The sequence below is a fragment of the Schistocerca nitens genome, chromosome 2, assembly GCF_023898315.1.
Source record: "Schistocerca nitens isolate TAMUIC-IGC-003100 chromosome 2, iqSchNite1.1, whole genome shotgun sequence".
NCBI lineage: Eukaryota > Metazoa > Arthropoda > Insecta > Orthoptera > Acrididae > Schistocerca > Schistocerca nitens.
In genome coordinates this window covers 839,382,465-839,397,694 of record NC_064615.1, presented here as the reverse complement: position 1 = coordinate 839,397,694, position 15,230 = coordinate 839,382,465, and the positions used below count along the sequence as shown (strand labels likewise).

The 15,230-nt window shown below is 42.6% G+C and overlaps 1 protein-coding gene across 2 annotated transcripts in view; it reads left to right on the top strand.

Moving 5' to 3' along the window:
- Window positions 1-14,952, top strand: part of LOC126234668 (glutathione S-transferase D6-like) — a 76,812-nt gene extending 61,860 nt beyond the window's left edge. For both annotated transcript variants that reach the window (XM_049943406.1, XM_049943408.1), the window contains exons 4-6: window positions 4,507-4,645; window positions 7,074-7,235; window positions 14,772-14,952. In XM_049943406.1, the coding sequence (XP_049799363.1) occupies window positions 4,507-4,645; window positions 7,074-7,235; window positions 14,772-14,930 (460 nt within the window). In that variant the 3' untranslated portion in view covers window positions 14,931-14,952. The remainder of the gene's footprint in view (window positions 1-4,506; window positions 4,646-7,073; window positions 7,236-14,771) is intronic.
- Window positions 14,953-15,230: the final 278 nt, after the last annotated feature.

Sequence of the window (15,230 nt, the reverse complement as noted above, 5' to 3'; positions counted from 1 at the left end):
CTTGAAATTTGTGTCACGTACTAAAATCTCAGTTCACTTGCCAGTGTAATAAACGTAAGCTCCGAAGTCTATACAATAAAAAGATACGGTTGTTTATGTTACATGTTTTGATACTCGCAAAATCAATCATCAAAACCTGTAGGATATTTTTCGTTGACCTAGAACCATAAAATCTGGCAAGAAATCAGATTTCACGTTACAAGTAAAGTGGAAAAAGCATTCATTTGTTATCACATCACACAAAAAATTTTTCTTTTCTCATTTGATAGTCGACTTCAGTTCTAAAACATTCCCAACAGTGTTGATATTCTATGCCTATTTCAATGTCGATGACAGATATAAGTCTTAGATTTTGTATTCCCGCTATGGATGTACAGTCTATGTACATTATTAATTTTTTTTTTTTTTTTTTTTTTTTTACGGACTACAAGGCCTGGTTGTACATTTTGCACTACTTAGTGCCCTTCGTACAAGAACTGCACAGTGCTAGAGTGCGGTAACCTATAACAGAATCGCGCCTGAAATCAAGTCTCTTGTTTACGGTTGCCAGTTTAGTGCGTCGAATGACTAATTATAAACTAAAGGTATATAAAGTGAAATGCCATCTCTCTTGAGTACTAATCCCTGGATTACAGTCTTCATCTCTCGTGTGCAAGCCTCTTCGTCTCTGCGGAACTAATGCAGCCTAGATCCACTAAGACCTGCTTGCTGTAGAGAATTCTTGCTCTCTCTACAAATTTTATCCGCCAAACTTCTCTCTGAACCATGTTTACCATTCGTTGATGCCTCAGAATCCCCTTTAATAATTACGTTCTGCCGTAAACTAATTTCCTCGCCCGTCAGTTCAGTATACATTTATTTGATAACCTATACATTATGATTTAACCTTCTTCTGTTGCACCACATTTCAATAGCGTCTGTTCTCTTCTTGCCGTTCCTGCTTATTCCACAAGTTTCACTCTCATTTACAGCTACATTGTAGATAAATACCTTTCGAAAATACTTACCAACACTTACATTTGGTGTCTTTGTTCTTCTTCAATAGCGTGTAATATTAACCGCATAGTCTTGCCGTCTATAGGTCAAATCGTTGCTTGTACTCTTCGCAGTTCGGACTTTTATATTTTCTAACTTTATGTTTGTGCATCTCGTTTCATAATTCTAACAGCCGTGCTTCATTTCTAGTAAGATAATTCTCCGTTTATAACGCCCCTTCTCTTTTTGGCACCTCTTTGAACGAAAGACAATGCAAATGCAAGCCTTGTATGAGCTCCATCACCCAGCTATGTACCTGATCTGCTTGTAATGTTCCACACTTAATCTGGGACAAGGTAATGAATTTTATAAATTAATGTTTAATTCTAAATTTCTTTGCTGATTTCATTCAGTACTATTTTACTAAAAATTTATGAAACTCTTTACTTTTTTTTCGTACTTGGCAACTGTATTTTCGTATATTGTCAGTGACTTAGATACACAGGCTATGATTTACAGAATATTTACGAAATGTTTACTGTTTAACATTACAAAATTTTTAACATCTTTCCTATAGTATTTACCGTACGAAAGATTCGGAAATTTATCTGTCTTTCAGAACGTCGATCATGACCGCCACGTTCTTTGTATATTATGATCGTAATGTGTTTTTATGCCTCTTGTAGCTGTATTGCGAGATAATCGCCCGTTATAAGGTATGCCAAATGTAAATACGTATATGTATGAAAGAAATTATTCCGTGGTATCTGGCACGAAATTAATTTCTTTTTGTTATCAGTCGTTCAGTCGCGTGACTGGTTAAATGTTGCCCACCACCACTTACCCTTGAGGCGCGTTCTGAAGCTGTAGTCAGAGTGAAACTAATATGTCAAGGATGCTACTGAAGGGATGATATTTGAAAAGATTCGATCACTCACGTTCTGTTACAAGACTGACTGAGGAATTCGTGAGCCTTTAACATTACATAAGAGACTTCACTGGAAGATTTGTAGTTAGTGGTAGTGTGGTGTCTTTTGAAGATTGTGACAAAATTCTGTCTGTAGAGCAACAAAATATGAGGTAGAAACATCTTCACGCCTCGATGTGCCACGAAATCTGATAGAATCATTAATGTGAACACCTGACGTCATACTGGGTGAATTTCTTTGAACTTGTCCATGATCGACTTTTTCCGCATTTTTGTGTTGTTGCAGCAATAACTTTGACGTCCACGGCTCATTAAACGCTAATATTGTTTTCATTATTCGGATTAACAGCACTATTTACTTATCAATACTCTTGTGTATAGCCTGCGAGGCAGTATGTTGAGCTTCCGTAAGTGTTTAATATACGTTAACGTCACAATGTTTTGTGGACCAGGCACGTTGTCACCACATGCGCGCCTGGTATCAGAGAATATGCAATGGATTCCCCGCGCCGTTCTTTGTTATCGCCAACTTCTGCTCAAAGACAAGCAGCAGTCGGACTAGGGAATTTCCGTTGAATGTTTTAACACAATAACACAAACTGCTGTGTTTCAAATGGTGTCGTGATTTGCAAGCATGGAGTCTTCACGAATGCATTGGCATTGCGTTGTACTCTATCCCAGGTAACTATCGTCGTCGATTATGGAGGTGACCTGTGGAGAGAAATCATTCTTCCAGTGTATCGAAATGACATAGCGGTGTAGCTTCTAGCCCCTGGTATGGGTACAGATGAAGAAAACTATACAGAATATCGGTACGTCACGAACATCCTGCGACCTCATGTGATACCTCTCTGTTGACAGTATCGTTCTGCTGTTTTACAACAGGTCGGTGCTCGTTCACACATGGAGCGGGTCTCTACAAACGGTGTGCGTGATTTTGAGGTAGTCCCATGGGCAGCAAGATCTGCAGTTCCCTCCTCGATAGAGTACGTGTGGAAGTAGCTCGGACGTCAAGTCATTCCCTAAGCCAGTACTAACAAGGGAAATTCCCCTCATATTTAGTGGTAAGGGGGCTCAGTGGACTGCCCGTGAAAAACTGAACAAAGACAAAACATGAAAACAGGAAGAAGGTGTACTGAACTGTGAAAAAAAAGCAAAATTGAAACACTGAACGGTCCAAGGATAAGAAACGTAAAGCAGCAACGGCGTCGTGATTAAGTGGTCACGGTGTTGAACCGCCAAGCGAGCGAGCAGTGTTCCAACCTTCCTCGGACAATTTTTTTTTTCCTCGCTGTTCGCTGTATTCAAATTTGCATCTGTGTCATGGCGTAGCGTCCGTTTGCAACGGCAAGTTGTAAGGTTGGGTCATTTAATGACAGTTGATTCTGCAAGACTACTCTGTTAGCAGCCGAAAGGGAATGACTTCCGAATGGGAACCGTTAGATGACAAGGCGACAAGCCACCCGAATCCTCCAGCGGAAAACACATCTGTTGTGTCATACACAGCATACCTGATAGTACGTGTATCATATCATAGGAATCTCTTGACGACGCTCCTAATTTGTATGCCTGGTAAATGAGTGAGATATCCCTCCTTGCCCGATTCAGGCGTTCGCTGAATGTTAATGTAATCGGTCCGAAGGACATGATGAAAACATAATAGTTTGTCACTGAAACTACAACAAAGGAACACAACAGTTTCTCAATCACTGTGCTCTGTGCCCTGTCAGAACATCTGTTTTTAACGTTTCTGAAGTTGCGTTCCGTTTTGCAAGTTTAAACTCTTAAATACCTTCGTTGTGACATAGGTCACAGCTGTTTTTTTGTTTTTTCATTCTTGAGAGACGTCTATTTGATATCTCCCCTGCTCTCACTATTCATCACATTTACTTGCGATGGTAACGTTTTCTTACCACGTACCTCATATTCTCTAGCCAATGTATCGTATGACAGTGGCCAAGACAACAGAAAGAGATCAAACATTTCTGTGACCAGACGGACAGTTCATAATACCGTCAAAAATAAAAGAGCACGAAGGAGTTTTCAACACGGTTCGTCCGGTTTGCAGCCCAACACCGTATCCACTTAAACACGACGCCGCGGCTGTTACGTTTACTTTGATATTGCACTTCTTCGGCTTCGAACGTTTACTATTTTCCTTTTTTTTTTCACAGTTCAGTACACCTTCTTCTTTTCATGCTTGATCTGTGTTCAGGTTTTGACAGGCTAACCTCTGGGCCATCTTACCACTAAATGTGAGGGGGACGCGATGGGGAGTTTCCCTTTTACGGACCAGTTACAACAGTTGTGGCTCAGCTTGCCTCGGGAGGGGCTGGAGTGACTCTGCCACACCCTTCCCAACCGAATCAGTGAATGAAATCAGGCCAGAGGTGGCGGAACATTTATTACCACCAAGTTCTTAAAAACGTGACTCGATGTTGTAACCACTGAACTAACATCACATACCATCTCGACTCGCGAAGTTTTCCCTTTCCGTTCTGGGTATTTCTCTTTCATTCTCAGGCTGCGTATTTCGTTTTACTAATTTCATGACCATCTTGTTTTCTGCACATAATAATAATAATTATTATTTTCTTTTACAGCCGTGCTATCGCTATGTATCTAATATCGAAATATGCGAAGGACGATTCACTGTACCCGAGTGACCCGTCTACGCGAGCTCTAGTAGATCAGCGGCTGTTTTTTGACTTCGATATCTACGGAGCTATTGGGAAAATCTGGGTAAGTTCTGCAGTAATTCGACCTGTGAAAATACATTAGAAACGCTGACACAGTCTAAAGAAAACCTGTCGGTTCTTGATCTAATTTATTTTTCTTGCCTGCACAGATACCTACCTGCTTATCTCCTTGTAAATCATCGGGCATCGCGCTGTCGAGTAGTTTGTGATGCAGGGTTTGAGCACGAAAAAGCACGATCTAGGAACACAAACTGTAGTATAAAACTACTCCGCGTCCTAACTTGTGGTGATCTGGAAAACATTGTAGAACAGCAAACAAAGAAAGAAACGGTTATTTTCTATGGTATTCACTCTAGCCGAATATCGCCAATTGTTTGAGGGGCTTTGTAGCCACTTCGTGAGTTACAGCAATTAATTACGACGATAGAACATTCTTCATCATTAAACATCACGTCAACAGAGAAATTCAACCTCATTGGCTGCTAAGTGTATGTCACTAGCTCTATGAGAATGAGTTGCAGTAAATTCAAATACATGACAAAAAACAAGCAATATGCGAAGCTTGCAACTTCTCACCTAGCATGTAATGTTAAGTAGTATGGAATTTACTGAAATGCTGCGGATATTCTAGTCTGAAAACGCAAACCAACCGAGAAACGCTGTTCTATGAATTCATGGGGATGAAAACGATGCCGAAGCTGAAAAACGGTTGAGACGTGGGTGTAACTTATCCATCTTAATCAAAGTTCATGTAGAGAAAACGGTAAAAGAATACAAGGAGAAATTTGGAAAACGGATTTACATTCAGAGAAACAAATAAAAATAGTGAGTTTCGAGGTTGTGATTAACTATGCCAGGGAAAGCAAAAGACTTAGGTGATTACTTGTAAACAGGTTGTAAGATGAACATCAATAAAATTACAATAAGGATAATAGAGAATAGCAAAATTAAGTTTGGAAATTTTGGAGTGCATGGAATAAGAAGTGAGATGCTGTAAGTCATAGTCGTATATTTTTACTGAGCGCCACACTGACTGACGCCATAACAGTGAAGAGGACATTAAAGGCAGACTAACAGTAAGAAAAGCGTTTCGAAAAAGGGAGAAACATGTTAAAATTGAATACAGATAATTAGATTTTTTTTTCAAATTTAATGCTGTGTGGTAATGCAACTGAACTATAGTCAGTACAGGCAAGGAGAGAACAGAAGCTTTTCATACGTTGCGTTGTAGAAGAAAGCTGAACGTCATATGGATAGAGCGGATAACCAATGACGGAATACTGAATCGGTGTAAGGGGACTACAATATAGCGTAAATTCACATGACAAATCATGAGGCATCGAAAAATAGTTAACGCATTAAGTACCGGATATTTTTATTTCTACTAACCGTAGTGGCCTGATATTGCATGGTGCCTGATTTGCATGTAGACCACACAACGTAACTGTCATGGTGGTCCTGTAATCTGTTATTGGTACAGTAGTTTGACTCCACAAAACAGTATTTTATTGGCTAGCAGTTTTGTGTATGCATATATTGATAAAAATATTACATCTCATCAACTCTGCAACAGTTTTATTATAAACTTTTAGGGCTTGAACATAAAAAGTTTCTGCACGTTGTGAATCAATAATTTTTGATGCCAATAGAAAGGAACCACTTTTCGTAAACTATAATCCTGACATAATTGTAAACTACATTTAAAAATAATGATCACAATCCACGATATTATTGAGCACAAGAATAAACGCAATCAGAATCTGCGGAAATAATTAATATTGGGGGTCAACATTTGTAAAATCCTAATTCGTCTCTCTAACCCAACCCTATGGGGAGAGAGGGAGAGTTTTAGTTTTATCGCATCAAAATTTACGAGGTAAATAAATACTTTTTATCTATCCGTAACCAATTTTCATGCAGAAATGAGAACATGGATTTTCTTGAATTACAGCGCCAACTACCAAGAATCAAAACAAATGTTTAAGACAGATGTACATATTTTTTATGTAGAATCCTATTCTGCAATGAAAAATAGGGGTTCCAATTTGAAATTTTAAAGTTGCCTCCCGTCCCACCCCCAGGGGGCTGGGGTGGCGGGCAAATTTTAGCACCAGGATGTCCCCCTCGAAAATAATCAACTTTGGATTCTACACATTTTTTCGTCTGAAGCTCGAGTTATTCTGGTTTGTCCACTTAAAATTTACACCCTGTATACCATAACGGATGTGTCTGTTATGTGTTGTACATCTTTATCCCTGTGGTAAGCAGCATATGAAACGAGTTCCTTTACTGACAGCCTAACCATAAGTAATAAACTGATATAAAGAATATGAGATTATGTAAAATATAAAAATTTAAAACGCGTGTTAGCTTTATTTTCATATTATTTTGTCATAGTAAGTAAACTTTTTACGTATATTTTGGTCTATGATCGATAACAAAGATCTGTCAATATTTCTTTTTGCCTGCAGTACGCAGTTATTGACGGAAAACCACCAGACCAGACGTATGTGGACAAAGTAAACGGTGGACTAGAGACTTGGAACAGAATGCTAGAAGGAAAGCAGTGGCTCGCAGGGGATAACATCACACTGGCTGATTACTCTGCTGCTCTAATTGTGTCAACAACTCAGGTAGTGCTGCTCTGTTTATGCACAATTAGTTCTAAGTGAAAACACAAAAGTAATAGCTAAGAATTCAATTTTCGAGTTGTTATGAAACAAGTAAAATTGTTATGTTGACACTGTTGAATCGATCTGACTTGTCTTCCGTCACTGTATTATGCCGCCTCTTACGTAACCCTTACTCAGTTAAGGTCAGTTTATTTGTAGGCAATATCCTATTTTATCATCTAAATTTTTTTGTTTAAAATGCTGAAACAATGTAAATGCTTTGATTTCAGCTATTAACCCTTATTTTATAAGACTGTACTTCTAGCTTTGCGTGTTTATATCTCCTTTACTAGGAAATCTTAAACACATACTTAATAAATTATATGTACTTTGCAATTACTTTAGATTTTAAAGTGTATTGCCTATGTACAGAAGAAATCTCAGTTCCATTGTCAATGGAATTTTACATCAGCATAAAGGAGATGCAAGCTGCAAGTTGTACTCTGCTTGCTGTACGTACTAACTTTAAAGTGATCCTGCGGGTGTACAGGTTAAGAAGACAGTTTCACTAATTGGTAGCGGTTAGTGCAGCGAATTTTCCGACGTAATTAACGTCATAACATATGTGAAATGTAATTAGATAGCAACAAGTCAAAATCGCACCAAACCACTGTTCCAACGTCAGTTGAAGTGGTCCCATAAACATCTACCCTACTATATTAAACGTAAGAAAACGCCTCACTCATAAATCGTTCCTCTTCTTATCTTTGCACCTGAAAGTATTAAGTGAAAATCGGTTGAAGTTCTAGGAATGGTGTCAAGGAAAACTTTAAGCTGATGCGGGTTTCTGTTCAAGATGTGTGTATAGTTGAAACATCGCTTACAAACCATTGACAAATCAGTAACATTCCAATATGCACCACCAGTCAGTTGAATATCCACACTGGCTGCTGAAGGTGAAAAAGAATAATGTTGGTCTTTCAATGAATGTTTTGGAATTTCGCGAATAATTGGGATTAAAAAAAGCACAGTTATGTACACCTCCGAAGATATGCTACCACACTTACTGCCAGACATCAGATTGTACATCAGACAGTACTTGTGACACCGATATGGTGGATATCAAACTCATTCTTTACAAATAATTACAGGCCTTTGCATGAAATTTGGAAGTCGTTCGACTGGTCGCCCATGACCACAAAACAGCATATACTCCTAATAGTTTTCCCTGCCCTTTCGTTGTGAATAATGTTAAAAGAAATAGTCTATTAGGAAATGCAGACTCCAGAAGACAAAAATGTCCTTTAAGAGAGGACTGTGCTACAAGAAGGCTTAATGACATTCAGCGCTCAACACGGTCTGTCTGGAATTGCATGAGTCAATCAATTCCCATGGTCAGCATTTTGACCACTTGTTGTGTCTGTTGTGGTCTTCAGTAAAAGACTGGTTTGATACAACTCTCCATGCTACTCTATCCTGTGCAAGCATCTTCATCTCCGAGTAACTACCGCAGCCTACAAATGGTTCAAATGGCTCTGAGTACTATGGGACTTAACATCTGAGGTCATCAGTCCCCTAGAACTTAGAACTACTGAAACCTAACTAACCGAAGGACATCACATACATCCATGCCCGAGGCGGGATTCGAACCTGTGACCCTAGCGGTCGGGCGATTCCGGACTGAAGTGCCTAGAACCGCTCGGCCACATCGGCCGGCCCACAACCTACATCCTTCGGAATTTGCTTAGTGTATTCATTTTATTTTTGGTCTCTCTCTACGATTTTTACCCTTCACTCTTCCCTCTAAAACTAAATTGGTGCTCCCTTGATGCCTCAAAATGTGTCCTATCAACCTATCCCGTCTTCTAATCAAGTTGTGCCACGAATTCCTCTTCTCCCCAGTTCTACGTGATCTACCCATCTAATCTTCAGCATTCTTCTGTAGCACTACATTTCAGAAACTTCTATACTCTTCTTATCTAAACTATATAACGTCCATGTTTCACTTCCATACTTGACTACAATAGAAGCAAATACTTTCAGAAAAGACTTCCTGACACTTACATCTATATTCGATGTTGACAAACTTCTCTTCTTCGGAAACGCTTTCCTTGCCACCGCCAGTCTGCATGTTATATCCTATCTACTTCTACCATCATCAGTTATTTTGCTGCCAAAATAGCTAAACTCATCTACTACCGTAAGTATCATATTTCCTAAACTGAATCCTCAGCATCACCTAATTTAATTCGAATACATTCCATTATCCTCGTTGCGTTTTTGTTGATGTTCATTTTATATTCTCCTTTCTATTCAGCTGGTTTTCCAGGTTCCATGCTGTCTCTGACAGAATTACACTCCTGGAAATGGAAAAAAGAACACATTGACACCGGTGTGTGAGACCCACCATACTTGCTCCGGACACTGCGAGAGGGCTGTACAAGCAATGATCACACGCACGGCACAGCGGACACACCAGGAACCGCGGTGTTGGCCGTCGAATGGCGCTAGCTGCGCAGCATTTGTGCACCGCCGCCGTCAGTGTCAGCCAGTTTGCCGTGGCATACGGAGCTCCATCGCAGTCTTTAACACTGGTAGCATGCCGCGACAGCGTGGACGTGAACCGTATGTGCAGTTGACGGACTTTGAGCGAGGGCGTATAGTGGGCATGCGGGAGGCCGGGTGGACGTACCGCCGAATTGCTCAACACGTGGGGCGTGAGGTCTCCACAGTATATCGATGTTGTCGCCAGTGGTCGGCGGAAGGTGCACGTGCCCGTCGACCTGGGACCGGACCGCAGCGACGCACGGATGCACGCCAAGACCGTAGGATCCTACGCAGTGCCGTAGGGGACCGCACCGCCACTTCCCAGCAAATTAGGGACACTGTTGCTCCTGGGGTATCGGCAAGGACCATTCGCAACCGTCTCCATGAAGCTGGGCTACGGTCCCGCACACCGTTAGGCCGTCTTCCGCTCACGCCCCAACATCGTGCAGCCCGCCTACAGTGGTGTCGCGACAGGCGTGAATGGAGGGACGAATGGAGACGTGTCGTCTTCAGCGATGAGAGTCGCTTCTGCCTTGGTGCCAATGATGGTCGTATGCGTGTTTGGCGCCGTGCAGGTGAGCGCCACAATCAGGACTGCATACGACCGAGGCACACAGGGCCAACACCCGGCATCATGGTGTGGGGAGCGATCTCCTACACTGGCCGTACACCACTGGTGATCGTCGAGGGGACACTGAATAGTGCACGGTACATCCAAACCGTCATCGAACCCATCGTTCTACCATTCCTAGACCGGCAAGGGAACTTGCTGTTCCAACAGCACAATGCACGTCCGCATGTATCCCGTGCCACCCAACGTGCTCTAGAAGGTGTAAGTCAACTACCCTGGGCAGCAAGATCTCCGGATCTGTCCACCATTGAGCATGTTTGGGACTGGATGAAGCGTCGTCTCACGCGGTCTGCACGTCCAGCGCGAACGTTGGTCCAACTGAGGCGCCAGGTGGAAATGGCATGGCAAGCCGTTCCACAGGACTACATCCAGCATCTCTACGATCGTCTCCATGGGAGAATAGCAGCCTCCATTGCTGCGAAAGGTGGATATACACTGTACTAGTGCCGACATTGTGCATGCTCTGTTGCCTGTGTCTATGTGCCTGTGGTTCTGTCAGTGTGATCATGTGATGTATCTGACCACAGGAATGTGTCAATAAAGTTTCCCCTTCCTGGGACAATGAATTCACGGTGTTCTTATTTCAATTTCCAGGAGTGTACAATGTCATCGGGAAACCTCAAAGTTTTTATTTCTTCTCCCTGGAGCTTAATTCGTACTCCAAATTTTTCTTATGTTTCCTTTACTCGTTGCTCAATATGCTGACTGAATAACATTGGTGATAGGCTCTAACCCTGTCTTATTCCCTCCTCAGCCATTGCTTCCTTTTCGTGTCCCTCGATTTTTGTAACTGCCATCTGCTTTCTGTACAAATTGTAAACATCCTTTCGCTCCCTGTATGTTACCTTGACACCTTCAGAATTTCAGTGTTCCACTCAACATTATCAAAAGCTTTCTCTAGGTCTACGATTACTACAAACGTAGGTTTGTCTTTCCTAAACCACCCTTCTAAGGTAAGTCGTGGTTCGGTAGTTCTCGTACCAGTCAGCACATACTTTGTTTGGAACAGGAATTACTATATTCTTTCTGAAGTGTGAGGGCATTTCGCCTGTCTCATACATCTTCCTCACCAGATGGAAGAGTTTTACATGGCTGGCTCTCCCAAGGCAATCAGTAGCTCTGACGGAATGTTGTCTACTCCCATGGACTTGTTTCGACTTAGGTCTTTCGGTGCTCTGTCGAATTCCTCACTCAGTATCGTATCTCCCATCTCTCCTTCATCTACGCCCTCTTCCATTTGCATAATATCGCCCTTGCATAGACCCTCTATATACTCCTTTATGCTTTCCCTTAGGACTGGTTTTCCATCTGAGCTCTTGATATTCATACACGTCTCTTTAGTTTTCCTGTGATATAAGCTTCTGCATCATTACATGTTGTGGAAGACATAATAGTGTACATACTAGGCCTAGACAAATACACTCCTGGAAATTGAAATAAGAACACCGTGAATTCATTGTCCCAGGAAGGGGAAACTTTATTGACACATTCCTGGGGTCAGATACATCACATGATCACACTGACAGAACCACAAACACATAGACACAGGCAACAGAGCATGCACAATGTCGGCACTAGTACAGTGTATATCCACCTTTCGCAGCAATGCAGGCTGCTATTCTCCCATGGAGACGATCGTAGAGATGCTGGATGTAGTCCTGTGGAACGCCTTGCCATGCCATTTCCACCTGGCGCCTCAGTTGGACCAGCGTTCGTGCTGCACGTGCAGACCGCGTGAGACGACGCTTCATCCAGTCCCAAACATGCTCAATGGGGGACAGATCCGGAGATCTTGCTGGCCAGGGTAGTTGACTTACACCTTCTAGAGCACGTTGGGTGGCACGGGATACATGCGGACGTGCATTGTCCTGTTGGAACAGCAAGTTCCCTTGCCGGTCTAGGAATGGTAGTACGATGGGTTCGATGACGGTTTGGATGTACCGTGCACAATTCAGTGTCCCCTCGACGATCATCAGTGGTGTACGGCCAGTGTAGGAGATCGCTCCCCACACCATGATGCCGGGTGTTGGCCCTGTGTGCCTCGGTCGTATGCAGTCCTGATTGTGGCGCTCACCTGCACGGCGCCAAACACGCATACGACCATCATTGGCACCAAGGCAGAAGCGACTCTCATCGCTGAAGACGACACGTCTCCATTCGTCCCTCCATTCACGCCTGTCGCGACACCACTGTAGGCGGGCTGCACGATGTTGGGGCGTGAGCGGAAGACGGCCTAACGGTGTGCGGGACCGTAGCCCAGCTTCATGGAGACGGTTGCGAATGGTCCTTGCCGATACCCCAGGAGCAACAGTGTCCCTAATTTGCTGGGAAGTGGCGGTGCGGTCCCCTACGGCACTGCGTAGGATCCTACGGTCTTGGCGTGCATCCGTGCGTCGCTGCGGTCCGGTCCCAGGTCGACGGGCACGTGCACCTTCCGCCGACCACTGGCGACAACATCGATATACTGTGGAGAACTCACGCCCCACGTGTTGAGCAATTCGGCGGTACGTCCACCCGGCCTCCCGCATGCCCACTATACGCCCTCGCTCAAAGTCCGTCAACTGCACATACGGTTCACGTCCACGCTGTCGCGGCATGCTACCAGTGTTAAAGACTGCGATGGAGCTCCGTATGCCACGGCAAACTGGCTGACACTGCGGCGGCGGTGCACAAATGCTGCGCAGCTAGCGCCATTCGACGGCCAACACCGCGGTTCCTGGTGTGTCCGCTGTGCCGTGCGTGTGATCATTGCTTGTACAGCCCTCTCGCAGTGTCCGGAGCAAGTATGGTGGGTCTGACACACCGGTGTCAATGTGTTCTTTTTTCCATTTCCAGAAGTGTATATTACGTAGACACCAAAAGCACAACATGTTACCATGCCCAGTACGTTGCAGGAAAGCTACTGGCTTTCCACTGGAATTCAAAACAGCTCCAAGTCGTGTTGCAAAGGATAAATAGGGTCCCCTTGTGGTTTTCAGGAGAATCATAGACCATTCTTCCTGTAAAATAGTGGCACATTAGATAACTATGACGGTGATCACGTCCCCTTCTCTCCAAGTAGGCCATAAAGGCTCTATAATACTGATACCTGCTGACTGTAGCCGCCCTGTGGGATGCGACAGTTCATCCGCGTGCTCACAAAACCAGTCCTGGATGATGATAGCTGTGTGAACAGAGACACTGTCGTCTTGGAACACTTTCTCCACATTGGGAGCAAATATTGTACCATGGGATGGACACATAATTCTTGGCAATAATGCCCCTTGCAGAGTAGCATGCGGCCCACATTTTGGCTGCTCGAATCATCAACTCGGTTATAAGTTCGAAGCCAGTGCGAATCAAGACTAGTCCGATCAAATAACTTTCTTCCACTGCACCATACCTCCGAGTTTTATAGCTGCGGCACCACGTTATGCTGTGACGGGCATTTGTGTCAATGATGTGCGATTTTGAAATCCCAGCTCGCCTGTGTTCCCTGCTTACGGAGCTCCCTTCGTATTGGTTTGGTGCTGACAGGTTTCACGAGGTCGACATTATATACTGCAATGAATTTTGCATCTGACGTCCTCATTAATTTTTATCACAGTGCTCTTCGATGATTGTCTGTCACGCTTATGTCCGCATTGTGGCATAATGGGTGATGTTTTTCTGGTTTCCCTCTATGAGATATAAATCTCTGATACAGTGCCTCGTGAAATACCAAACACTTGCGCTACGATGGTTACGACAGCACCAACCATACGAACACCAATAACTTGCGTAGACTCGAATTCACTTAGCCCCTACATAGTGCACTCAACACTTGACAGAACACTTGTAATCTTTTGGGGTTTTGCTTATGTGCCGTTCGTGATCAAATACTACAGCGAAATCTGCAGGCTTGCCTAGCATCTGCAGCTATGCATCTTACAAGATGTTTCCGTATTTTTGTCCAATCCGTGTACGAGCTGATTGTTTTCTTACATTTGGTGCAATACCGAACGGTAAATTGTGACGCTGTCTTCTTATTTGTCTTTGATTAAGGTCATGTATCGTACATTGTCGAAGTCTTCTTCTTAAGGTTAAAAAAGTTAAATAGCTGATAGTAACCTCCCACAAAACAATGTTGGTATATGAATTTGGCAACAATAAATGCTACAGATCACTTGCGTAGGTCATAAATTCGCCACACTGTGCGCTATAACTTAGGAAAAGCCGTATGTCAATATGTTTACTTATTTTGTATATGTTTTAGTTCTCTGTCTCAAGTGCTTAAGCATGTATGTTTACAGGGAGAACGCTATTGAATATGATGTATATTTTAAATGTTCTCTTTGTAAATGTGAGAAGTTTCATATAGTGTACTCGCTAGTAATATATTCCTAAATCTTCTGTTACAGATTATTCCAAAAACGGAATTTAATCCATACAAGTACAAAAATATTGCTGAGTGGCTCTCTAGAGTTGAGAGCTCTAACCAAAACTACGCAGACGAGATGAAAGTATTTCGTGAAGCCGTGAAACCTCATCTAGACAAGATACAAAAAAAATCAAAGTGATGATTTTTTTAGTACCCACTGTTTTGCATATATTTCACAAATAAAGTTTTAAATTAAAAATATATTAATTTATTAAGAAGCTGATAAGTACCTTTTCAGTTCTGATTATGTTATAGATACAAGTATGAATTTTTATTTTCAGTTCTTAGTGTGACATACCCAGTTATCAATTACACATAAAAATGTGTTTAAAATACGAACTGCCGTTGATGTGGACTGAGTGGCACACCAGATGTAACACTGCGACGATTTGTAAGGAATGGGTCGCCAGATTGTAAACATAAAGGCACTTTCATCTTC